At 39.1% G+C, this 25,995-nt stretch overlaps 2 protein-coding genes across 2 annotated transcripts in view; one reads left to right on the top strand and one right to left on the bottom strand.

Moving 5' to 3' along the window:
• The window catches only part of LOC127583895 (cation channel sperm-associated protein 2-like), a 35,499-nt gene extending 33,965 nt beyond the window's left edge, over positions 1 to 1,534 (bottom strand). The window contains exon 1 of the mRNA XM_052040285.1: positions 1,452 to 1,534. The gene's annotated coding sequence lies outside the window, so the exon portion shown is untranslated. The remainder of the gene's footprint in view (positions 1 to 1,451) is intronic.
• Positions 1,535 to 1,578: 44 nt separating this feature from the next.
• On the top strand, positions 1,579 to 24,540 carry pdia3 (protein disulfide isomerase family A, member 3). The gene is made up of 13 exons (XM_052040300.1): positions 1,579 to 1,834; positions 7,592 to 7,670; positions 8,595 to 8,712; positions 9,748 to 9,855; positions 12,903 to 13,032; positions 14,704 to 14,820; positions 15,810 to 15,935; positions 17,274 to 17,456; positions 18,220 to 18,328; positions 19,035 to 19,163; positions 19,251 to 19,330; positions 19,416 to 19,473; positions 21,700 to 24,540. The coding sequence occupies exons 1-13, from the start codon at positions 1,701 to 1,703 to the stop codon at positions 21,817 to 21,819; spliced, it is 1,491 nt and encodes a 496-aa protein (XP_051896260.1). The 5' UTR covers positions 1,579 to 1,700; the 3' UTR covers positions 21,820 to 24,540.
• The last annotated feature ends 1,455 nt before the right edge of the window (positions 24,541 to 25,995 follow it).

The following is a 25,995-nucleotide window of genomic DNA, read 5'->3' as shown; positions in this document are numbered from 1 at the left end:
AAAGATACAAAACTCTAAAAGATGTAGGGAGGATGTTTCCCCTGGCTGAGGAGTCTAGACTAGGAAGGCACAGTTTCAAAATAAGGGGTAGGCTGTTTAGGATTTTGACATTTGGATTCAGAATTAGCTTGCCCATAGAAGACAGAGGGTAGTGGTCGATGGGTCTTGCTCTGGTTGGAGGTCCATTGTGGTGGTGTTCCGCAGGGATCCGTACTGGGACCACCATTGTTTGTGATATATATAAATGACTTAGATGAAAAAATGGATGGGTGGATTTGTAAACTTGCAAATGCACAAAGATTGGTTGCTTTGTGGATAGTGTAGAAGATTGCCAAAGGACACTGAGAGATAAAGATCAGTTGAAGATATGGGTGGAGAAATGGCAGATGGAGTTTAATCCGGGCAAGTGTGAGGTGTTGCATTTTGGGAGATCAAATATAAAGGGACAGTACAGTTAATGACAGGACCCTTAACAGCATTGATGTACAGAGGGATCTTGGGGTCCAAGTCCATTGCTCCATAAAAATGGCTACACAATTTGATAGGGTGGTAAAGGTGGCATATGGCATGCTTGCCTTTATTAGTCAAGGCATTGAGTCAAAAGTCAGAAAGTTATGTTGCAGTTTTATAAAACTCTGGTTAGGCTGCATCTGGAGTACTGCATTCGATTCTGGTCGCCCCATTATAGGAAGGATGTGGAGGCTTTGGACAGGGTGCAGAAGAGGTTTACCAGGATGCCGCCTGGATTAGAAGGTGTGTGCTATAAGGAGAGGTTGGACAAACTGGAATAGCAGAGGCTGATGGGAGACCTGATAGAAGTTTATAAATTTATGAGAGACATAGATAGACAGCTGGTATCTTTTCCCTAGGGTTGATGAGGCAAAAGATCAGATATGATCATAATGAATGGTGGAACTGGCAGCAAGGGTCACATTGCCCATTTTCTTTCCTATTTCATATATTCTTATGCCTGGCTTGCTGAGAGATCCCAAAGATTGTGCTTTTACTCCAGATTTTGCAATAATTATGTAATAATTTTATTTTACAAAAACATGAATGTTTATTTTGTTTAGGTTAATTTTACATTGATTAAACTGTAATGGGTAGGCAAGACTGCAAATTCAGTTCTATAGTTTTCCAGTACCTTTTCTCAGGGTGCACAATTAATCTGACCCACTTAACATCTCCACTATCATTTGTTTTAAAAATCTAGACATAAAGCAGGTTTTAATGTACCAGTTATGATGAAGTAACATGGTGGAACTTACAGCAGAGGATCTCACTTAAAGGTCTGCCTACGCGCGTATACTTTGTGAAAGCCAGATGGTTTCTTTTCTGCTAGACTAGCCAAACTCTTTCTCAATACTTTCACTGATGCAATGTCACTCCGGGGGCAGGGCAGCCTGCAGCATCACATTAGCAGGGGAATGACAGAGCAGCTTTACCCTCACATGAGATTGCGCAGAATCCCAGGCTCTAACGCCATTGGTCCAGATCGACGTTGCGAGGCGCTGGTTCGCCCCTTGTGATTGGCGGGTCGCTGTCCACGTGGGCGTAAACGATCCAATGGCGAGGCGCCACACTCTGACTCCGGGTCCTGTTCCGTCCGCTCTTTCACTTTGCCGTCGCGCTGGGAGTCGGAGGCTGGCGGCCGCGCACACAACCAGTGCTGAGGAGCGAACGCACGCCGAGCCCCAGCCATGATCCGCCTCCTGCTCTTTGCCTGCTCTGTCGGCGCGGCGCTGGCCAGCGACGTGATCGAGCTGACGGACGACGACTTCGAGGATCAGATCGACGACCACGACCTGGCCCTGGTCGAGTTCTTCGCTCCCTGGTGAGTGTCCGGGGCGCGGCGGCCCGCTGACCGCCGCTACCCTGCCGGTGAAGCCTGATGGAGTCCGTCTCTGAAAGGGGTCCGGTTCCCCTCCCCCTCCCCCCGTATGTCGCCCCCTTCCCCCCCCCCCCCCTCACTGGGTGCCCGCCCCGCCGTCACTCGTTGTGGGTTGGAGAGCGGCTCCATTAATCACGCAGATCCAGCTATCCGTAGGGGAAAGGGTGCGTTAGGTTAGCTTCTGGGGGCAGAGCCCGAGTAATGGGTCACATCCATCCATCGGGTCGGCTGTGATGGAACTCTGCGGTTGCGGCGGGCAGTGCATTTCGGGACTTGTAGTTCCTCCGCCGGCGGGTCCTCGCCCTCCCCGCGGCGACCCGGACTACAATACCCAGCGTGCTCGGTGGCGGCGTTCTTGTGTTGCCGCCGCATCGCAAAGCGGAAATGATGGAGGCGCTGCTCGTGGCCGCTCACGATTGGTTGGCGGGGAGTTGGTGGCCGACTCTCATTGGCTCGTTACTCCTCTGCCAGTCGCGGCCATGGCGCTGACTGGAGATGTAGAGGCTAAATGGTGGTGGGGTTGTGTGACAGGCATCAGGGCAACCCCTGGGGCACTGACCTGGCTGCATTCCTGGCAGCAGCGTGTCCAATCATAAGGCACCGAGGAAATATGTCAAATTAACTAATTCTATAATTTATCAACCATATTGATGATGTAATTCTAGATGGTATCATAGGCTGGTAACTGATGCAAATGTGGTAGGTAACCAGGATAGCTAATGGGTTACTAGCAACAGCCAGTAGCTTTGCATTTATCGAATGCAGAATGTATGCAAAGGATGGTCGATGTAAATGGCATGAGCTGAACAAAAATAGTGCAATGAAGTGTCTTCAGTTGAGTAGACTGGTCTTTCTGCTTGAATAACTCTAAGGTAACTATAAGGGCATTATTTGCCTTTTGGGTTACAGCAGTGAAAATCTATGGTTCTTGCCTGTTCATGGATTCTTTGTAGCGACAGAATGAACACTGCGTTTAACTTGAATCCATTTGTGCAAAGTTACTCTATGATGCTTTTTTAATAACTCAGAGGCAGAATCTGGTAACAAGTTCCTTGGGTAGAGGGTAGCAGATCTATGCACAGTATTCCAGATGCTCTATATAATTGGAGCAAAATACTTCTTGTATTCAAGTACTCTTTTTCCTTGAAAGGCAGGATGCCATTCGCCTTTGCAATTGCTTACTGAACATGCATTTTAATTTTCAGTGATTCTTGGATGAAGACGTTAGGTCCCTCTGAACGTACAACCCCAGCAATCTCTTGCTATTAGAAAAACAGTTCACTTTTTTTTGTCTCATGCCAAATTGGATTTCCTTAATTTTTTCCAGTTGTATTTTAGCTACCTTGTTCTTGCCTAGCCTGCCTGTTCCCAGAAGTTTCATTGCATCATTCACACATCCTATACTACCACCTGGATTTATATTAACTATTAGTCTCAATCAGCTGCTGTTCATCTGCAGCAGACTTAGTCATGAAATGATAAATCCTCAGTGGTGGAAGCAATGGAGAACAGGTCCCATGCATGATTATCTTCAGTATGCCTCAAATTACTTATGTATTTTATCCCAAAATATTATTTCCTAGAAAATTATGTAATACTGTTTTGAAAGAATCAATTCTTACTCACCAGGAGTCATTTCCATTATCACTTGTTTGTGAACCCGGTGAAAGATTTGTTTTGAAATCACCCCCCCCCCCCCCCCCCCCCCCCCCCCCCCCGTCTATGTAGTCTGATTTGAGTAAATGGGGTTCATGAATGGTTTATCATGGGCTTCTCTGCCTTTTGCATCCTAAGAAGAAAGCCATTGTATCATCTTTATCTTGGGTTTTTAAATGAAGACAAACCCAATTTATATAATTGCTCATGATTCAATCATTTTATTTTCTGGCTGATAATTGTAACTATAACTTTCCTACATGGCTTTCATGTCATTAAAAAAAAGTTGTCTGAAAGGTGACATGCTGATCAAAGAACATATTGCTGAAGATTGGACTAGATCTGTGTTCAAGTCCTAGAGAAGAGTGAGATTTCAGATCTGATGCAATGTAAATGTATATTAATTGCTAAATAACTTGTAAAAGTGACACCACCCCTGTTCTGCTGAGTTAAATTAATTCAGGCTTCAAGTAATCAAAATTTGTTTAATTTTGAATTGTCAAGAGTATGACTTTGGATTATAATGTGAATTAGTCTTCAATTTGAAATTGGATGATTTATAAATAAGTGACAAGGAGAGGCTTGTTGAAACTATGAATCTTTATATGTGTAAATAATGGGAATGATTGACTATAAATGAGAAGCCAAGGGCTGTGATTTCGTATACTGGTTAATCTGATTATTGATTTTGGGTCAATTCGTTATGCCCAATGCCAGGAGTGGGATAGTTTTAAATATTTTGTTGCCTGTTTTGGAGTTTTGATTTATGATCTTACTGTTGTCGTGTAACAATGTTTTTTTTATTCTGTGAATTTTGTGCAACTTATCCGGCATGAAGCATGTTGCAGTGGGCCAAGGACTGTGTAGGATGATGGAGTGAGGATAAAATCTGACCCCTCACTGGCACTTTGATGTTGAGCACTGCATACCAACATTATAGAAATCGATGCACCATTTTATTAAATAATTATGTCAATGAATCATGAAGAGGAAGTGGCTAACATGTATAACACACTGTGAAAGTTTGAATAAGATCAAAGCATAGATAAGTGTCTAGCATTCACAGACTCAAGTGGAACATGGCACCAGACTGTAGGACTTGCAAACACTTTGTAACATCAATGCTGTCTCTTCATTGGATATTGTTTGTGGGGAGGATGACAAAATACTGTCCCACAAGGGAGTTGGCATTTTGGAGGAGATGCCTTTAAATTGTACAGGTCATATTCAGTGCAAAAGTGGTGAATTACTATTTAAATGCAATTTTTAAATTGAGAGATTATAAGGTTTTGAAATTTTAAGAAGGCAGCTTGCCATCACCTTATCAAGGGCAATTAGTGGTGGGCAATTAAATGCTACTGTCTGCCAAGCTTGCATCCCTTCAATGAATACATTTATAAAATGTGTGAACATTTTCTAATCACATAAGTGCTAGAATTGTTCGGAGACATGAGCTTTTCTTGAGTGTAGCATTGATAGTCTGGAGGATGAGGAAGTGGAGCAAATGTTTGATAAAACTGTCATAATTCTTGGGTTGCTTGCAAATGACGACGACATGTTGCCAATTATTGTAAATCATTCACCATTGATGTGAATGGTTAGGAAATCTTGATTTAGAACCTAGGTGTGAAATTGGAGATGCCTGTAGGAAATCCTTCACCTTTGCTTTTTTTAAAATTAATTAGGGATTACTTTTGTAGTGGCAATAAATAATTTGACCATAATAGCATGTCCTTGTCATGAAGCTGGATGACAGCATTCTGCTGTTCCCTGTTTTGGTGCAGCTTCAGAATGCACGTGGTTTAAAATTGGACTTTTCAGCCCTAAGCTGTTATAAGGAACTGCTGTACTGTTTACAAGATGAATTTAAGCAAACAGCCATGAAGCTGTATCCAGCACTGAGATGATGGTGCTCTAATGTGCTGAATGAGCTTGTTTTGATGTACTTTACACTTGGAAAATGGGCATTTATGTATAGATTGCTGATGCATTTCAATGTATGTAAATGTTAGATTAATGTACTTTCTCATCTTGTTTACATTAATGCACCAGGGAATCTTAAGTATGTTTAGACATTTCAAATAAGTGGAAGGCAAGAAGAAATTGCTCTTTTCTCTGCTTGTATTATGTAATTGGAAAGGATAACTCTTATGAAACTTACTAATGTGAAAATGTCTGATCAGCCTGCCTGCTACTTGTAACACTTACTTTGTTAAACTTAGTTCTGTTTCTTCCCTTATAAAATGAAACTGGATAAAATTAGGTTGTACCATGGTAATATGGACATTGTGTTAAAATCATCTTGGCAGTCTCTTGATGACTTGCTTGTGCTGTGCTTTTGTTGGTTTTGAGGTGGCTTGAGGCCAGTAGGTACTGCAGACTCTTCCTCAGTTGGCACAGGCATTTGATCGTTTGTAAGGTAGTATGCTTCTTCCATTTGATCATGCAGTGCTTTGAGTTTTTCAGTACCATCCCAAAAACGTTCTCCACTGTTTTACTAGATTAGCATTATCCTCTAGTCCTGGTATACATGTCATGTGTGCTGAAGACATTCAAATAATTAATGGGTTAGGATTTGCAGTCATTGTTGAGCTGCTACTCATTCTGCTGACCTGTGAATAAAGTTAGCCCTTGCCTTGTGCAGTTTTCCCAGAGAGCTTGCCAGAAAGTGATTCTGATTCACAGTGATAAGGTTCTGCATGACATCAAGGTATCTGTACACGTGTGCCGTGGAGTGTGGGTGTAAAACAAGCAGATTGAGCTTGTGCTGCTGATTTTTTTTTGTCATTGTTTAATACCCTCCACATTTATTTTCTTTTGAGCACTAATTCCTTTAATATTTAATTTTTCCAAACTGGTTGCAACATAGAATTTGATATTGTAGTCAGGCCTTTAAACTTCCACTTGGATTCATTTGTGACTGTTAAATTGTTATTTTTCCAAGATAACTAAAAATAATCACAAATTGTGAAACTCTATCAAGTTTGATTCATTATTTCCTTGGTTTTTAAGAGGATCAAAACATCTTAATTTATCACAAAATCCCACCGGTACAGGTGGGAGGAGAATTGTGGGGGGTGGGGGGGTAGTTGAGGGGCATGTGAGAGTTTGCAGGGGAATGGGATTGACAGGAATGCTCTGAATGCTGGCATAGACTTGATGGCTTAAATTACCTTCTTCCACGGAATAGAATAGTTGTGCAGTTAGCAAAACTGCTGCCTCAACTTCAGATGTACAGCACTGAAATGGGCCTTTTGGCCCATGTTCAGGCTGACCTTTTCCCATTAAGAGGTCCTTATCCAAAGTCATACCTATTTAAGTGCCTGTCTAAATGTCTTTTAAACATATTGTAAAAAAAATTTCCCTACCATGGGAAAAAGATTCTAACTCTCAGTCATATATACTATTCCTTTTTATAATTTTACCTATCTCTATAAGATTAGTTCTCAGCCTCCTCTCCAGGGCAATCAAATTCGGCCTATCCAATCTCTCCTTGTAACAAAAGCCCTCCAGTCCAAGCTACATCCTGGTGTATCTCCTCTGTATTCTCTCCAGTGCAGCCACATCCTTATGGTGTGACTAGAACTGCAGATAATATTCCAACTGGCAGTCTGATCAGTGTTTTGTAAAGTTTAGTTGCTTCAGTGACTGAGTTTTGATCCTGACTTTTGGTGCTGCATATGTAGAATTTACATATTCTCCCTGTGATTGTCCCTCCACATTGCTCTACTTCACTCTCGTATCCCAAAGATGTTTAGCATGATAGGTCAGTTGATGACTGTAATTAGTGTGGTAATGGAATTGCCATGTGATAGGATGAATGGCCTTTGATGTCATAAGGAAATTTGAAATGCTTATTGTAGGCAGTATCTAAGGCAACATTTTAGGTTGATAACCTTTTAATCAGAACACCCTAGTTTGTTATATAGTTTCTTGTCACCATTTCATTGTGCCATATAAAAATCCTGATCCAACCTAACAGTGTAAACGGGTAACTGTGGTATCTTCTAGTTATGTTTTAAGGATTTTTTTCACTCTCTGCAGGTGTGGCCATTGCAAACGTTTGGCCCCAGAATATGAAGCTGCTGCCACTAGATTGAAAGGAAAAGTTCCTCTAATTAAAGTGAGTTGCTGAGGCTATCTGCATGAACTGAACTATTGCTAATCGTGAAGTATTATGTGGCTAGCTGTTGCTAGTTTTTAACAACTGTGCGCTGCTAAGAAATGGAAATCTTAAAGAACTATACCAAGTTACAGAAAGGTATTTCTAATGAGTGAAATATTTAGTAATATTGCTGGCTGAAACATGCACATACTTCTAGATATTAACCTGTTTTTATAGTTTATATCTTATGGGATGAATAGGACCAAACATTTTAAAAACTAGTTAAATTGTAATGCTGTGTTCTTAAATTGTATGAGATGGGGAAAACGTAAGCATTCCTTGAGATATGACAGAAGGTGGTCATTCCTTGTGAATAACGTTACTTGAAGATTGAATTGTTTTTGTCTGCTAGAGTGGTGAGTTTAGAAATTTAAGCACCAGACTGTATAAAGGGATATCTTGAATACTAATGGCCACTTTCTTCTGTTAGAATTTTGAGGCTTCTTGTCTTGCAGCAAATGTATGCAATGATTAATGAGAGTGGCTTGAGTTTTTATTCTAAAATGTACTATAATATATAGTGCAACACAGGCTACTTGGTTTCGAGAGAAGGGAAGATGGCTGAAAAATGTGTGGCAGCATCATAATTAAGGAGCTGTATAAACAACTGTATTTAGCTAGTTATTCCAAATCAAGTTATTTCTTGTATTTCATTATATGTATTTGCTTTTATTGAACTGTGAATGCTGAGGTACTGTGGAGAGTAGTCATTGTATTTTAAATCTCATGTTATATTTGTACCTTTAATCTCATACTTTAAACAAAATATAGATACCCTTTCAATGAAGGAATTTTTCTTGAATTTTAATTATGTGCAATATTGAATTTGTATTTTCAAGTAGTTCAGATTCTGATGTGCTATATTTTGATGATTCTAACAAGGTTGACTGCACTGCAAATACAAACACATGTACCAAGTATGGAGTTAGTGGGTATCCAACTTTGAAGATATTCCGTGATGGTGAAGAATCTGGGTCTTATGATGGTCCAAGAACAGCAGGTAAGATTCTGTAATGCCTGTGGGCAGGTGCTTGAGAGGGACTTAGGGCCACTATCTATACTCTGATTTAGACCTTGACTTGCATATCAAGTTGGTATTAAAATTCTTTTCAGTTTCTAAGTCAGCTACCTGTTCTTGCATCCTTCTCCAGTCAATGTTATTTTGCCTGTGAATCCCTCTTTGTTGCCTTGATTCCATTACCATTTGCTCCCTCAACTCTGAGGCAGTTTACCATGCCCTCTATCTGACAACCAGGTGAGTGGAACCACCATTGCTTTGTTATTGTGGTTCAACCAATTTTAATAAATGCTTCTCATTCTGTTTTAATATGGTTACCCCTGTTCCTCAGAAGCTGGTTCTTGAGCCTTCCATGCATCCATGCTGCTTTTTTTTTGCCGTCATGGAAAGTGATGCTTTCTATTTCTATGTATTTGAGTGCATTCCGTTCAAATCTTCCATCACCTGTTTGTCCTAAAAATCTTGGATCAGTTATAGTCCAGTCTTCCTTTAAAATAAAATATCGCTGTCGATTCCAATCCACGTCTTCGGTGTGATCTCATCTCCATGAAAAGATTATACTTTTCTATCTCTCATGTTTCCTGCCATTTTCCCCTTCCCCCATTCTTGTCCTTTTTGCAATTGACGTCACATCAAAGCATCTTTTGACTATCTCCTAGCTGGCATTTTGTTCTGTGCCTGAAGCAAGATCATCCAAACGTGCATCCTGTCCTGCAGTCATCACTCCCATCTTTGCTGACCACCTTCAGATCCTCATCTCATAATGGCACCAGTTAAAGCTCTTGGCCTTTTCTTCTACTCAACAACAGACATTCCAAGAACTTTGAGTTTCTTTGACTCTAGCTTGTGGCCCATTATGAAATGCCATCAATTTGAATGATCAACAGTTCAGAATTTCTGTATTGTCTTTTAGTCCATTTTCGTCTAGTGATTTCTTTGGGCTTATCACACTCGCTTACTTGATTGTAAGGCTGTCTTATGTCTGCAGTAACTTATCTATCTGATACATTTGCACAGACGGAATTGTCAGCCATCTGAAGAAACAGGCAGGACCCAGCTCTGTAGAAATTAAAACACTGGAAGAATTGGAGAGTTTCATTAATGATGCTGATGCTTCAGTTGTTGGTAAGTAGCTGCCTGTAAAATTCAGTTTTTAAAAAAAAAATGAGTTGTGTTCAAGATGCTAGTGGAAAATAGCACATTCTTTACTATGGCAGCACTTGATGCCAGTAATGGGTTGACAATTTGAGTAAAGTGGACATGTCTATATGGGTTTGATATTTAGAGTAAATACAAAGGGAGAAGGAAATTGTCAAATTCAATTAATATTTCTCCCATTGGGAAAAAAAAATTGGTATGCCTGAGTGAAATATTTTTGTGGAAGATATGTTCGCACAATTATTTAATGGAGCTGGAAGAACTTTGTCATCTGTTTAGTTAATCTTAAGGTGTTAGATGTCTTTCGTGCTACAGCTGGCATACAAATGTGGCAGGTCTTCTATTTTCATCTACAGCTGATTGGAAATGGGAATATTTTTCCTGACTGAACTTGAAATTTGGTATGTTGGTGGATGGAGTCATAGAGCAGTACAGCACAGATACAGGCCCTTCAACCCGACGAGTCCATGCTGACCATGGTGCTCACTCAGCTAGTCCCAATTTGCTCTGTTCGGCCCATATCCCTCTAAGCCCCATCCCTCCATGTACCTATCCAAGTGCTTCTTAAGTGATACTATTATACTTCAACCACTTCCTCCGGCAGCTTGTTCCATATACTCACCACCCTCAGTTGCGGGGTGGGGGGGTGCAGGGTGGAAGTTGCCCCTTGGGTCCCTTTTAAATCTTTCTCCTCTCACCCTAAATCTATGACCCCTAGTTTTAGACTCCCGTACCCTGGGGAAGAGACTGTTACCATCCATCTTATCCATGTGTCTGTATCTTAGGCATTTCTATAAGGTCGCCCCTCATTCTCCTACATTCCAAGGAATAAAGACCTAGCCTGGCCAGTCTCTCCCTATATAACTCAGGCCTCTGGTCCTGGCAACATCCTCTTAAATCTTTTCTGCACTCTTTCCAATTTAACCACATCCTTATAAACAGTGTGACCAAAACTGTGCACAGTACTCCAAATGTGGCCTCACCAATGTCTTAAACAACCGAAGCATAATGCCCCAACTCCTATACTTAGTGCCCTGACTGAAGGTCAGCATGCTAAACTCTTTTCTCACCATCCTGTCTACCTGTGATGCTGCTTTCAACGAACTATGCTCTTGTACACCTGGGTCCCTCTGTTCCATTACGCTCTCCAGTGCCATAGTACAAGTTTTCTATGCTGGTTTGACTGTCCAAAATGCATCATTTAACACTTACCTGTATTGAAATCCATTTGCCACTCCTCAGTCCACCTCCCTGACTGATCTAGATCCCCCTGTAATCTACAATAACTTTCACTATTGACATCACCTAATTTTGTCATCTGCAAACTTACTGATTAAGCCTTGTATATTTACAGCCAAATCATTTTATAAATAATGAATAACAAGTGTCCCAAGACCAATCCCTGCAGCACGTCACTGCCCTCCATTCAGAGAAACTATCTTCACCACCCTCTGCTTCCTACCTCCGAGCCAATTTTGAATCCACCTAACTAACTCTTTTTGGATTCCATGGGACCTAACCTTCCAGACCAGCCTACCATGCAGGACCTTGTTGAGGGCCTTGCTAAAGTCAAAATAAACAACCTCCACTGTCCTACCCTTGTCCACCTTTTTGGTTACCTCTTAAAGGTTCATCAAGCATGACTTTCCACGCACAAAGCCATGCTGATTCCTCCTAATCAGACTCTGGCTATCCAAATGCTAGTAGATCCTGTCCCTCAGAATTCCCTCTAGTAACTTCCCCACCACTGACGTCAGGCTGACTGGCCTGTGGTTCCATGGTTTGTCCTTGCTACCTTTCTTAAAAACAATGGAACAACATGAGCCGCCTTCCAGTCTTTGGAAACTTCACCAGTGGCCATCGATGAAGCAAACACCTCCACAAGGGCCTCTGCAATTTCTCTAGTCTCCCACAGAGTCTGAGGATGCACTTGGTCAGGCCCTGAGGATTTATCCTGGCTGCAAATACTTCCTCCCTAGTAATATGAATTTCCTCCAAAACATCTCCACTCATTTCCTTGTCTATTGAGCAACTATGATTTTTCTGCTCAGGAAAAATATTAGGTTAAAAATCCTACCCATCTCCTGCAGCTCAAGACACAGGTGGCCTGCTGATCTTTAAGGGGACCTACTCTCCCTAGCCACTTTTATTCTCTATATAGCTATAGAACCTCTTGGGATTTTTCTTAACTTTACTTGCCAGATCTATCTCATTCCCTCTTTGCTCTTCTGATTTCCCTCTTAAGAATATTCTTAATCTTCTTATAGTCAAGGGATTCACTCATTCCTGACCTCCTAAACCTGACATGCATTCTTTTTCTTGACCAGAGCCTCAATATTTCTTGTCAGCCAAGGTTCCCTAAACTTGCCAGGTTTACCCTTTACCCTAACAGGAACATGCTGCTCTTGGACTCTTGATATGACACACTTGCTATTTGCTATTCGTTCCTTTCCCTTCAAACGGGCTCACCCAATGGACCTCTGCCTAATTCCCCCAAAATTAACCCCGCTCCAGTTTAGGACCCTAACCCGTGGACCTGTCCTGTCCTTTTCCATCACTATCTTAAAACTAGTAGAATTATGTTTACTAGAGCCAAAATGCTCTCTGACCGCCATTTCTGTTTCTTGCCCGACCTCATTCCCTAATAGAAGGACCAGTATTGCACCTTCCTGAGTAGAGTCCCCTATATATTGACTCGGGAAACTTGGACACATTACACAAACTTCCACCATCTCCAGGCTCTTAACATTGGGTAGTCCAGTCAATACTGGGGAAATTAAAATCTCCTACTAATACAACCCTATTATTCTTACAACTATGAGCAATTTCTCTCCACACAACTCAAGTTCCTGCTGACTACTGGGGGCTCTATAATATAGCCCCACTAGTGACTCCCCCTAGAAGTGAGGGGGGAAGAAAAGATTATAAATGTGCATTACCTGAAATCTGATGCTGATTTCTCAATGGTTAATTAGTTTGATTTGAGTATTAATATGTACATGCTTATTTTCCAGGTTTTTTCGAAGACCCTGCCAGTACCCCCCAGGCAGATTTTCTTAAAGCCGCAAGTGCAATGAGGGAGAACTACCGTTTTGCTCACACCAACACAGAAGAACTAATTAAAAAATATGACATTAAGAATGAGTATGTACTGACATGTATTTGGGACCAGCCATTTCTGACTAAAAAGCAGTAATTCAGAAGAGCCTTTTTTCATATGCTTAGCTCCTTGAATGTAGGTTTTTGTTTTTTTGCCATTTTAGTAGACCTTAAGCCCCATATAATGGGTTCTTTCTACATATGGAGAGTTTCCTTTTAATATATTAGCATCTGAACACCTGGTGTTGCTTTGCTGAATTTCAAAACATTAACAAAGTTCAAAATCACTTTTAAATTGCTTCACTTCCATTTTGTTTTGTTTTTCTGAGTAGTTTCCTAATCTTCTAAGTGGAAGACCATTTTATCTCTCAATACATAAGTTTCAATGTTAACTCAGATCCATGTTGGCAGTCTTCCCTGGATATTCTAAAAACTTGAGCTCTGCCAGAATTTGGTTTTAGAAATTTTGCAATTTAGTTCAAAAGTTGCAATTGAGAAATGCTCTTTTTATTTGGATTATGCTGGAGGGTAGATTTTCCTTGATTGGGCAAATCTTGAACCAGGACTAATCTTGGAACTCTTCAAAACTGAGATGAGCATAAATTGTAATGTGGGTTATGAAGCTTTGGAATTCTGCATCTCCATGCTGTGGATGCTGAGTCATTGGATGTGTTATCACATTAATTTTTGCCACTAAAAGAATTGAAGTGCATAGACATAAAAGGAGAGTAAACCTGAAGTTTGTTCAGCTATCTTACTGAATGGGAAGCAGGATTTTGCTCTGTAATGACTAACAAATGGAATGTCAGCCATGGCTGTGAGATTGAAAGTTTTGAGTTTGAAACACTCCAGACACATGAACACTAAAATTTACACTAGCATTCCATGTATTACTGAGTTTTAGAGTATCGTGTGCTGAATTTCAGATGGGCATTAAACAGATCTGTGGGCAATGTTCTTTTGAAAAGGTCATGTTGTTTTGGCTTAAACATCTCAATCACTTGTGATTGATTTGGTTTCATTAGAAACGTATGTATTGGGGCAGCAATCCAGCCTACCCTTCCATGCCACGATAGGAAATGTGGAACAAACAATTGCGCAGTATGAATAAACATGCAAGCTTTGACTGAAAAGCAACCCAGAGGACACTATTTGACTTTTGAACTCTGATCAAATATTCTGCAGGGCATTAGATAAATAATAAAACAAAATCATTAACTTTGTAGTCTTAGTTGGTGGGGAAGGGAAATTGTCTTACACATTTTGTAATTGGATGAAAACAATTTGCTTGCATGGAATTGCAAATAATTTTAAACTCCAATTTTTTTGGTAGAAATAAGCTTTTTCACACTAGAGCAGGGCTTTTTCTCTACCTGGTGATTAGCACTTGAGACACAAGTTGGGTTATTTATTAATTGTAGGACTGCTTTGAAGGATGAAATATTTTTAAATGGGAGTGACTGAATTCTCCTGAAAATTTGCAACTTCACTAACTGTTGGAAAGAAAATGTAGTTGCATCTCAGCAGCTACACTTCATGATAGATAGGACAGTGGATACAATTTCTGAAGAATTTCAAACAACTTCAGTTCCAAAAAAATAAAACCTCTTGATAAACAAGTAAATTTAATAACAAATTGTGTTGAATTTCTGTGTACTATCCCTTTAAGTTGTCTTGCTAATCATGAATCTAACTACCAGCATTTTTTTTAAATAGAGGCATTATCTTGTTCCGACCTCCGATATTAGCAAACAAATTCGAGAGCAGCACTGTGCAGTATACGGAGGCAAAGTTCTCAAATGCAAAAATAAAAAAATTTGTTCAAGACAACATGTAAGTTCAGATCTTGTTTTAAATTTTATAGTGATGTTTGTATCATTGCATTTCTTCTATTATTGCTGAGAAAAAGATAAATAATGTTGTGAATGATAAAATCGTATGTTTATGGTCACATGGGCTTCAAAACTTGTTGAAAGGGGAAAAATCCAGTAAATGGCTTGTGATGATTATCTCTTTTCCTTTTGGTGATGTACTGTATCTTGTAAAATTTGCATACTTTTTTCTGTTTTATCTGCTAATTGCACCACTAATCTGAAGAGATAATCCATTTATTCCTATGTTTTAGGTATATTGCTACTTTTCTATATTTTGGTCTTAAGTTTTTGAAGTGAGTCTTTGTTTTGCCACAAGTCAAAATTTGTTAAACCCAGAACATTCCTTTTCATTTGTGTAAATTTTAAGTGTTTGCTAATTCACGACATTTGTGTATATCTTCTAAATATGCTCTTGTGTTTAATTACTGTGACTTGCATCTTCCCAACTTCTACTGGTCTGCAGTTACCCTGGTTTATACCTGGTTTAAACAGACATGCCACTTTCATCACTCTCCAATCCTCATACAATTCTTGTTTCCCTTGGTTGGATATTTAGTAATCTGATATTTTGACATCGTAAGTGACTTTAAGACTGACAATAGGATTGCACATGATTTTTTTGTTTCCTGGAATGCTTGTGGAGATAAATGAAGGAAAAAGAATGGAAATTACAGGGTTTGTAACTGGAAAAGGAATTGAGAGACACTGTGGGGAGGTGGACCTGGGAGTGATCTCCATTGGGCTGTTGCACTAGAATAGTTGCAGGTTTAGTTGAAGCTCTACCCCAATGTTTCATCATGTTTGCATAGGTAATTGATTGCATGTAATCATATTACGAAATTTTAATTTTTAAAAAAAAATTTAAGGTCTATTGTGATTTTGGTTCAGCATTGTGTAACAAATATTTTGGCAAAGCTACTGCATTAATTTCTCAATGTTCAATTGCAGTTTTGGTATCTGCCCCTTTATGACCGAAGATAATAAAGACCAATTAAAGGGAAAGGACTTGCTGGTAGCATACTATGATGTGGATTATGAAAAGAATCCAAAGGGTTCCAACTACTGGAGAAACAGGTACTGGCTTCATGGCAAAACTAGTTGGATGGTTCAAGTATTCGAATGCCTTCTGTTTTTTATTTACACTGCAACATGTTTCATGTTTACAATATCTGGTGTTCGGTTTCATTTTATTGTGCCATCCAATCAAGTTTTACAAACTTAATAGTGAAAATGAATAAGATTTGAATCAATTTGTTGACTTCACCTTCTAGATTGAATCTAACCAAACGGTGGTAATGAAATTTAACTGACCATCTAATTAATGGATAATTACAGTGCTAGTACTGATTGAAATCTTAATACAGTTTTTCCTTTTGTGTCTTCTTAAGGTGTAATTGCAACAATTTTATACTGTGCATAAAACAAAACCTGTATATTTACTTGGATGTTGGTATGCGTTTGGGTCCTTGGACTTGGATTCAAGTCTGAGTGATTTGTAAACATCCTTAGACGATCAATGTTGGAAGCATCCTTGGCTGTAATTGTCAGAATGCTGAATTTAACCAGAGTCTTTCCTCATGAGGTATACCAGAAATAATTTGCAGTTGCTCTTAGAGATGGGTTCTACATCCTGGGATGAGAAAGTGTGAATATCGACTCAAATACACTACATATGTTGAGACTGAGCAGTATTTTCAGGTTCTTTGGCAACTAATATCAGTTTCTAAACGATGCTCACTTGGGTGAACCAAACAGCTTTTCTCCTCTGTATTTGATGCTTGGTCAGAAGCCTCATTTTAAATCCATGTTGTTTACCAGTTTTATTTAGTTTTGTGTTGGGTGATGGAAAGGGGGAATGAGGAGGAAGGGTGGTTAGGATTTGCTTCTCTATCTTTTTTATCAGTTGGGAGCACTAAAATTGTAATGTTGGAGATGGTAGAAGAGTGATAGATATGTTTGAAGATGGGAGAAGTGCAGTTATTTAATTTGGCCTTTGCTATACAGGTATTAGCAGTACCTGTAATACTTTTCTCACTGAACTAGCCCATATATGATGGAACTGGAGTGGGTTTAATCATATTCAAATAACAAAGAAAGCCCCTTTGGCCGAACATGTCCATGCCAACCATTGTACCTCATCTGTACTTGTCTGCTTGGCCTGTAGCCTTCTATGCCTTGGTGATTCATGTTCTCATCTTATTAAATGCTTTGAGAATACCTGACTCCTCTGCCCAATAAGGCAGTGCATTCTAGATTTCAACCCCACTCTGGATGAAAGTTCTTTTCACCCCTTCCCCTAAATGCATACCCTCTTGGGAAAAGAGTTATTGAAAAATATAATTCATGTTTTTTAAAATTTTCTTTCATTGTACAGTATTAACCCACTTGCTGCACATGACTTTAATTGTACAGAGTGATGAAGGTTGCTCAGAAGTTCCTGGAAGCTGGTGAGAAGCTACGTTTTGCCGTTGCCAGTCATAAAACCTTTGGCCATGAGCTTTCAGAATTTGGCTTGGATACTGTCAGTGGTGACATTCCTGTAGTTGCTATCAAAACGGCAAAAGATGAAAAATATGTAATGCAAGAGGAGTTCTCGTAAGTATCATAAATCAGATATGGAAGTTTTATCTTCTGTGGTTAAGTGTCTTGGTCATGAGTGTCAGTTTTAGGAGAAATGAAATGTTTAGCATTTCAGAATCAAGTTCCTTTTTTCTCTATCTTGTGAAGTTGCATTTTAAAATCTTGTCTTTGGACATTAGAGCGTTAGCAGTGTGGAGGTGGTGAACTATCATCATAAATATTATAAAATTAAAGGTTGCCTCTGCTGGAAGAAGATGCATGCTTCTGGCTCTGGTGGCTGCCCAGATTGGGTGTTACCCTTTAACCACAAAGCAGGATTCTGCCCTTCAGATATAATTTGTTTCCATGTTCTCGTGAGGTTTAAATGCATTTGCACACAATGCTAGTATGCATACTTGATGTCACTGCATGTTGAACTGAAAGCATTGCCAACAATTGCAGCCCATGCTCTTGTGTTCCAACCTGAGAATAATTGGGATCCCCTGGGTTTAACATAATCTTCTGTAATGGGAGTTACTGAATTGGTGGCAGAATGTTAACTACGTTAAACAATTAACAAAAATAATTGTTCTTTGCTGGTACATTAAAGGTTATTTATGGAATTGCCCATGGTCTTGTGATTGCTGATTAGCTACTTGCAAGTTTCATGGATCCAAATATAGTAGATCTTGATTGTAATTGTGCAGTGCTTCACTGTGGACATCTTTAATTAGTACTTCATAAGTAACATTAACATTTTGTAAGTTGATGTTCAGAGAGTTTTTTTTGTTGTTTCTAGGCGTGATGGAAAAGCATTGGAGCGTTTTCTTGAGGACTACTTTGCTGGTAAATTGAAACGTTACCTGAAGTCTGAGCCAGTTCCAGAGACCAATGATGGTCCTGTGAAGGTTAGTCTCTTGAAACTTCATTTTTTGTGAAAATTAATTTGTTTGGTAGCATGGTGAATTTATGTTAGGTTTTAAATATTTAAATTTATCAGTAATATGGTGAATTTATGTTAGGTTTTAAATATTTAAATTTTTCAGTACTAAAGTTATACTATCCAATACTGCAAATTATACTAATAACATTGAGTATTAATTTTCATATTTTCTGATATACGCTGAGAGAACTAGCTTTGTTTCTTTTGGTACCCACCAGTGGGTGTTTTGAGAAACTTGACAGGAATGGGTGGATTTCTTTCCCCCAAATATGACCATCTTGTAATCAGGTGGCTGGATGAAACAAAAGTAATGTAGTTGTTGAATTAATATAGCAGTCAGTTTGGTTTGCAAATCATTCGAAGTGTGTGGCTGGTGAAGCCAGGATCTATTGTCCATCCCTAATTTCTCTGGAGCTGGCTTGCTGGGCTCTTGTAGATGAGCGTAGGCCACACTGTAGTCGGTTTAGAGCTGTGAAAAATTATAAGGTTACAATAGCAGGCTTTCTCCATGAACATTCATGAATAAAGAGGATTTTTAAGAGGAATGTTTCATGCTTACCACTTATTGGTGCTAGCTTTCTATTCAGATTTGATTTATTAACTCTGTTTAGTTTTGTCAATTTGTTCATTCCTGTAGCTGCTCATCTGCTTTATAAACTTTCTTTTAACAGATTGTAGTAGCTGAGAACTTTGATGACATTGTAAATGATGAAACAAAGGATGTCTTGATTGAATTTTATGCCCCCTGGTGTGGCCATTGCAAGAGCCTTGAGCCCAAGTATAAAGAGCTTGCAGAAAAGGTTAGAATCTCTTCTATTGTCTGATCTGATTTGTGAAAGTGGACTTTTTGCACTTTTTAATACCTTGTTATATACTCTTTTAATCAGGTGAGCAGTGATTCCAATATTGTCGTTGCCAAAATGGATGCTACAGCCAATGATGTGCCTTCACCATATCAAGTTCAAGGGTAAGAGCAGTAAAAATAGCAATTTTCCTTCTTTAAATTAAATCTCTATTTGGAACTGCTTCTGAATTTTTGTTTTAATATTTAGGTTCCCCACAATTTATTTTGCGCCAATGGGTAAAAAGAAGAGTCCAAAGAAATATGAGGTATGTTTTGCAGTATTTTGAGTCATTTGTGGCAATAAAACTGGCAATGCAGTCACTATTTTGTTAAAGATTGTAATGGCAAAGGAATGAAAGTTTAACCTGCTACTTCTGCTTTCTATCATTGTTCTATTGGAAGATGGCGCTATCATTCAACAAAAGAACTTCAGTTGTCTGTGTCCAACCCTCTGTATCCTTTCCACTCTCCTTTTCGGTTCTGATAATTAGTAGTTGGGAAACTGCCATCTATAGAGCATTTCCACATGGCTGATAAGTTGCATAGTAGTTTTGTTCTAATAGCAGAAGACTCTTGAGTATCAGGATATTTTTGTTTCAAAGATCAAACATCTCTTCAGAAACCAGTTGATAGTAAATGGCAAGCTACAAAGTTGTACACCATGCACAACAGCCACACAGTGTCATCTACGTTAAGGAATCAGAAATTGCCTGCACATCCTGCTTGGATTATAGGGATTGGACTTTTCGAAATGTGGCTGCCACTTTTGAAACATTGATGCAGATGATGGAATTTCTCCACTTTTCCCCCAGAAGAGTGTTCTAGGCAAATTTTCTTATAAATATAGTGGGTGGTTTTAGTTGCAATGTTTAATTTTCCCTATTTTTCTGAATTTTAGACTTGCTACTTTCCAAACACAGGATAGGGCTTTCCCTGAAATTAACCTTTTGCTCTCTGGCAGTTGGTAGAATCTGAATCTTCTGAACTTTCAGAGCCACCTGCAGATGAGGTGTTATGGCTCAGCTTGTCAATAACTTGGAGTGCAGAGCCACTGCTAGAGATTCTGTGGGACCTTTTTGAAGAGATTTCCCACTCCACCTCTCTTCCTCTTCCTCTTTCTTTCCATCTACCCCTTCTCTTTCCCCCCCCCAAACTTGCAGTTCACTAGTAATGTCTCCAAGTTATGATTACTCCGATTGCCTATTAAGTAGACAAGTATTCTTGGATCGCTAGATTTTCAAGCATGGGTAAGGATGGGTTAAATTTTCAAACCAGTAACCAGCCTGGTGTTGGTACCCATGCATTCTTCAGCTATGTTATTTTCCAGTGACTTGAAGCATGATATGGGAAGATCAGCAAAGGTTTCACTTGTATGGAGTTAGAGGATTTTGCACTCCCTGCAGGTTTGTGTAAGGGGCAAAATATTGCAGTGCTGAATGGCATTGTTGTATGATCTTAACCATGCCAGATTGCTTAACGTGGTAGGGTGCTGTACTGTTTCTACTTGTACCAAATTAGGTTTCTTTTTGCCCTCTTTCCTCTGTTATCTTTCCTCTGTTTATCATTAACTTGGCAGAAGCTGTCAGATACCCAAACATATTTTCAGATTTGATATGTAATCTTGCACGTGGTCTTTAGAAAAGGGTTACTGGTCACATATTTGTAGATGCTTTATTTACACTGTGCACACTCTCACAACAAGATGTATAAGCTGCTGTAAATAATGTCTAGCAAAAACTAAAATAACAGACTAACTTGCATCAGTTCATGTTGCAGCAAGAAAGACCTAAGCTTGAACATTCTTTTGTGGATTTTCACATTTCTTAAATAGATTTAATGTTGTTCAGGAGTTTCATGATTATGTCCAATCTATTAGTACCTTACCACCAATTCAATATGAATAATTCATATTAAGAAGTATTTGTTGGTCTGCTGGTTCCACATCCAATTAAGGACAGACCAAGGACATCAATTTCTAGCACTCACTGTGGAAGAACATTGGGGGGAAAACTTTGTTTATTCCCTCCACCGCCACCCCCTCCACCCACCACCACCACCAAGAAAGTATCTACAGCAACATGCATGGAAAGGACAATCTGTTGTAGCCAGCATGTTTCTTCTCTCCAGGAGATATCTTTAGTTATAAAGTCCATTCTTTTGCTGTGTACTTTCAGTAGCCACTTGTTCATTTTATCTACGGCAAGGGATAATGTCCACAGCATCTTCAGTACTAACTTTTGTTTCCAAGACTTCCCAACTATGAGTGTATGGTTGATGTACTTGGTTTGAGGACAAAGATGGATTTGAAAAGGGCAGGTGTTTATTTTGAACCTAGATCTTTTAAGTGAACTTTGATCACGTTAACATATTTTGCATTGCTCAACCAAAGACCTGGTTTAAAACTTAAATCTCTAAATTCTTATGGCTGTTTAAATCCTAGTTAATTGTATTAGCTGAAGTGTGAAATACTGACAAATGTGTTCTAAATCCAGGGAGGCCGTGAAGTTAATGACTTCATAAGCTACTTGAAGAAAGAATCTACACATCCTCTGGCTGCTGTGGTGGAAGAAAAGAAATCCAAGAAGAAGAAGAAGGACAAGGAAGACCTGTAAATGACTGGAAGCAGCTCAGATGCTAACATTGTTATGCAAGGATTAATTGGAACCAGGGGTTGGGTTTAGAGATTTGGTGGTGGTATAGTCACTTCTAAGAGGATTAAGTCTGCCATACCAGTCCCATTTCTGTATCAATTTTACGATGCACTATCAATGAGTTACTGAATCAAAAGGGGGCAGAAATCCAGGTTTTGTTTTGATCTTATTTTGTACTGGTGAATGTTTTTGTACATTTTGAACAATAAACCCCTTTAAACCAAACTGATTGCAATGCACTGTATTGCAGAGCCACTTTGTAGCATGTTGTACATTTTCAGTTTCATCTCATCAGATGGGGGTTTTAATTTCAATTAAACAAGTGCAGTATATGGAACTATTCTGTTGAAGTGAAGGCACAGCCTTCCATGTTTCTAAATTGTACATTTTTGAGTGGTAGTTGCAATACCAGGAACGAACTTAAACTGTTATCTGGTAGGGGTCAAACGTTCCAGTGATAGCATCTGATAAAGTCACAGACATCCTGTTTTCTAATTTCTTTTCCTGCCTGAACTGCCAAACGGTTAAATAATTGGATGTACTGATGGCTGCAGGAAACAAGTGTCTGAATTGTAGCTTCCCATTTTTCTCTTCTGGGTAACTTTGTGGATGATCTAAAAGTATACTAGCATATTGGCCCAAATTGCTACCAGTGGTTACTCATGGCTGTCTACTGGTGCTGTGCAAAGTGAGGTTTGGGAGTGTACTTGTGCATAACCTTGACTGGAAAACATCCCTTGGTTTTGTATTTTAGCCCCTCAGTCTTTGATTGTCCCTATTTCTGCATAACTTCTGAATTAGGATAGGCCACTATCTTCAAATTGTTGGTTGGTCCTTGTAGATTGCTTATGGCTGTTACACATTTATGGTAATGAGTCATTTATCTTCACAGGTGATACTCATCCTGATGACAACATTCAGAATCATGAGAAATTGCAGGGCTTGGTACAATTCAGTCTGATTACTATCCATCTCAAAACTGACAATCCCTGAGTGCAGCTGTGAATGTTACGATGTCACTGCCCTCCTCAAACTCTGCACCTGATGCATTTGACCATAACTTTCCATGGTCTTTCATTGATCAATTATTTGGCCCTTGCAAGAAAACTTGCTGTGGAAAATAAAAAGATTCATTCAAAAATTCCCCTAAAGATCAATCCTTGGGCCCCTCCACTTCTGCCCAAATATGGTCATGTCATTTGTAGACAGCTGAACAAGGATTGTTACACAGGATGATTCTGTGGTTAGAAATCATTGATCAGAATGGAAGAATATCTTCCACTGAATATGACACTTAAGAAAAAATATGAAGGCCTTGGAGGATCCAGAATGGTGCCAGCTGGATAGAAATGAGAGAAGCTGCGAGGCTAGACTTGTTAAGAGTATAAGGGGTAAAGCATTTAATAGATGATAATAGAGGCTCTGATAAATAGGAATGAATTGCCAGAAGGTGGTAGGTGATGAACAGGCAGTCTTAAGCTAACTGGCAAAAAGAACCTGGGATTCTGGAGATATTGGCTGAAATTGTGGTTCAATGTTAAAGAGAATGAGACAAATGCTTAGATGTACAGAGGTGAGTGGAATTGATAGGTGCAGGGCACAATGGGTTGTATCTACTGATTTATACCATTGAGCCAGACTTGTATTTGAGTTTAGATGGTTAATGAGGCAGCTCTTGGGTGATTTAACCTACCATACATAGCTGTGTAGATACAGAGCAGATAAAGCTACTAACTGAGAGGGTCTAACGAAACTGGACAATTCAAGAGGGGAATTGAGAAACAGATTATTGGACATCTGGACTGTAAAATGCTGGGTTAATTGAAAATTTCAATGCCTAATTGGATTATCAGATTAGCAAGTAAAAGCAGCTGAGATGTAACTTTGTCTTGAATGTGATTGCTTATTCTGCCACCCAGCTCTAACCATCTTAAATCCTTGGAACAAATGTAATTTGATAAATAGTTTTGGATGAGCTTTAATTTCAACTAGCCACACATGGGAAAGATGGAAGGCCATTGATTTTGACCTCTGCTGTCTTTGTAATCAATATTCCAGCTCCCCACCTCGTGTTTTGGGATGAATCAAATTAGTGGCAATCTTGGCACAAGATTAAAAACTTGAATAACTTCATTGTTTCTGAAGAGTCCTAAAATAGCATTCTGCAATTGTCCAGAATGTCATTTGAAAATTAACTATTGTTGTACTGATAACTGTTTTGGAATAAAAACCCTTATTAAACAATTGACTGAGTGATAATAAAGCTTTGGAGTTAAAACTGAATTCAATCTGATTGTTAAAAACGATTGACAAAGACATTTGTTATATTTTAGCTCAAAAGGTCAGGCAAAGTAGCCAAATGAAGATCATTAAGACAAAATGTGATTTTTTTTTTCAGTAACCAGACTGATCAAGGCAAAAATGTGGTTGTATTACATGTATGGATCAATCTTTTTTAGGTATGCAAAGCAACTCCTGTTAAATCAAAAAAGTTGACACGTGTTGAACCTTAATTTTTTTTGGTACAGCATTACCAAGGCATATTGACAACATTGGAGAGTGCTGAATGATGGAATTTGGAATCTATTATGAAGACAACCAATTGAACTGAATTTGTGTCTTTTGTGCAAACATTGTCACTGAAATATTGAGGAATAAATAAATGCAGACTTGGCCAGTGAATGTAGCAGTGATGATTACAGAACTAACAAATTTCAAGCAAGGCATGTAATTGGAATTGTATCTACTGATATGAAAGTCTTAGAAAATGAAATATTTGGGGTAAGATAGCCTTATGTAATAACCCTGCCACAGAAATTGCACAGCATGCCACGTTGACCTTTCTGTGGGATTTTTGTGCCATTGGTGCTCATGGTTACGCTGGAGGAAGGAAACCTGTAATTGCTGGAGTGTTCACCTGTGCAGTTAAGTGATGAAGTCCAGTAATTCCCTGCTCTTTGATCTGTGCTGCTTTGCAATATTTGCTGTAAAACAAAACCCTGAGGCATTTATGAACCACCCTAATCCTGCTGTAACAAAGCACTGAAAATGCCACATATTGTGGCATTGAGTTTTCAATTGCTTACAACAAAATGCTCAACAAGCTGACCCTTAAAACCAATTTTATATGTGTCTTGTCATTCCTACAGATCTTAAATTCCATGAAATTTAAAATAAAATGTATTTTGTTTATTCAAAATTGTGTTTTGTACTTCACCCAATAATCTTCATGCAGCTGCTGGTCTTTAATTTGTGCTCTGTAAAATGTTTAAAGTACAAGTTAAAAAAAAATTCTGTTTGTTTCCTGGTTTACTGTCAGAATTCTTTAATCTGATTGCTCAGTCTGCTTGAAAACATCACTGCCAGAAATCTACTGGAACTCACACTTGACAATAACCAGCATGGGATACCACATTGCTGCATCTATCAATAGTTTTCTTGCTGATCAGTGCAAGTACAATTGCTGCTAACCTCAAAATCCAGAGAATGGCAGTTTGCACAAGGCAGAGCTTCTGCCTCAGCACAAGAAATCTGGGTTCAATCCCAAAGACATGCAGGTTGGTAGGTTATTAGACCACAATAAATTGCCCCTCATTAGAATGTGGGGAGAATAAGGAATGAGATTAATGTAGGACAAATGTAAAAGGGTGGTTGATAACTTGGACTGAAGGGCCTGTTTCTGTGCTCTATCCATGACTCCTCAGTAGCTCTTGCCACTATTATACAAGCTTATTATCCTTTCCCTACCTATAGCACCAAATGTCTGGTCTTACTGCCTTAGTTCAAATGTCATCTAATCCTCTGCTTATACCCTTGACATGTTGAAAACTCATCCTCCTGTACAAATTATATGATCATCATCTGCAATGCATCTTTACTGAAAGCTGAATTATGCACATGGCAGAGTGCCATTACATCAGGAACTTGTGAACAAGATCTCTGATCACAAAGCCACACCAGTGTAGAAGAGATTCCTTCATCCAGTTAGGGCTGATGTTAGAGCATTTGATGATACAGGGCTGCAAATACTGATCAGCCAGAAACTCAAACTGCTATTGTGAAATGCAGACAAGTATTTCCTAGGGAGAGAGCTAGGTAATGAGAGCTTAGGACACCTAGCTTTTTGAGTTTCACAAT

The sequence above is a fragment of the Pristis pectinata genome, chromosome 28 (assembly GCF_009764475.1).
Source record: "Pristis pectinata isolate sPriPec2 chromosome 28, sPriPec2.1.pri, whole genome shotgun sequence".
NCBI classification, from domain to species: domain Eukaryota; kingdom Metazoa; phylum Chordata; class Chondrichthyes; order Rhinopristiformes; family Pristidae; genus Pristis; species Pristis pectinata.
This window is presented reverse-complemented; position numbering and strand designations above follow the sequence as displayed.

Coding starts and splice junctions, on each gene's coding strand:
- pdia3 (XM_052040300.1), top strand. CDS start 1,701: ATGATCCGCCTCCTGCTCTTTGCCTGCTCTGTCGGCGCGGCGCTGGCC. Junction 17,457..18,219: donor GTAATGCAAGAGGAGTTCTC/GTAAGTATCATA, acceptor TGTTGTTTCTAG/GCGTGATGGAAAAGCATTGG. Junction 18,329..19,034: donor CCAATGATGGTCCTGTGAAG/GTTAGTCTCTTG, acceptor TTCTTTTAACAG/ATTGTAGTAGCTGAGAACTT.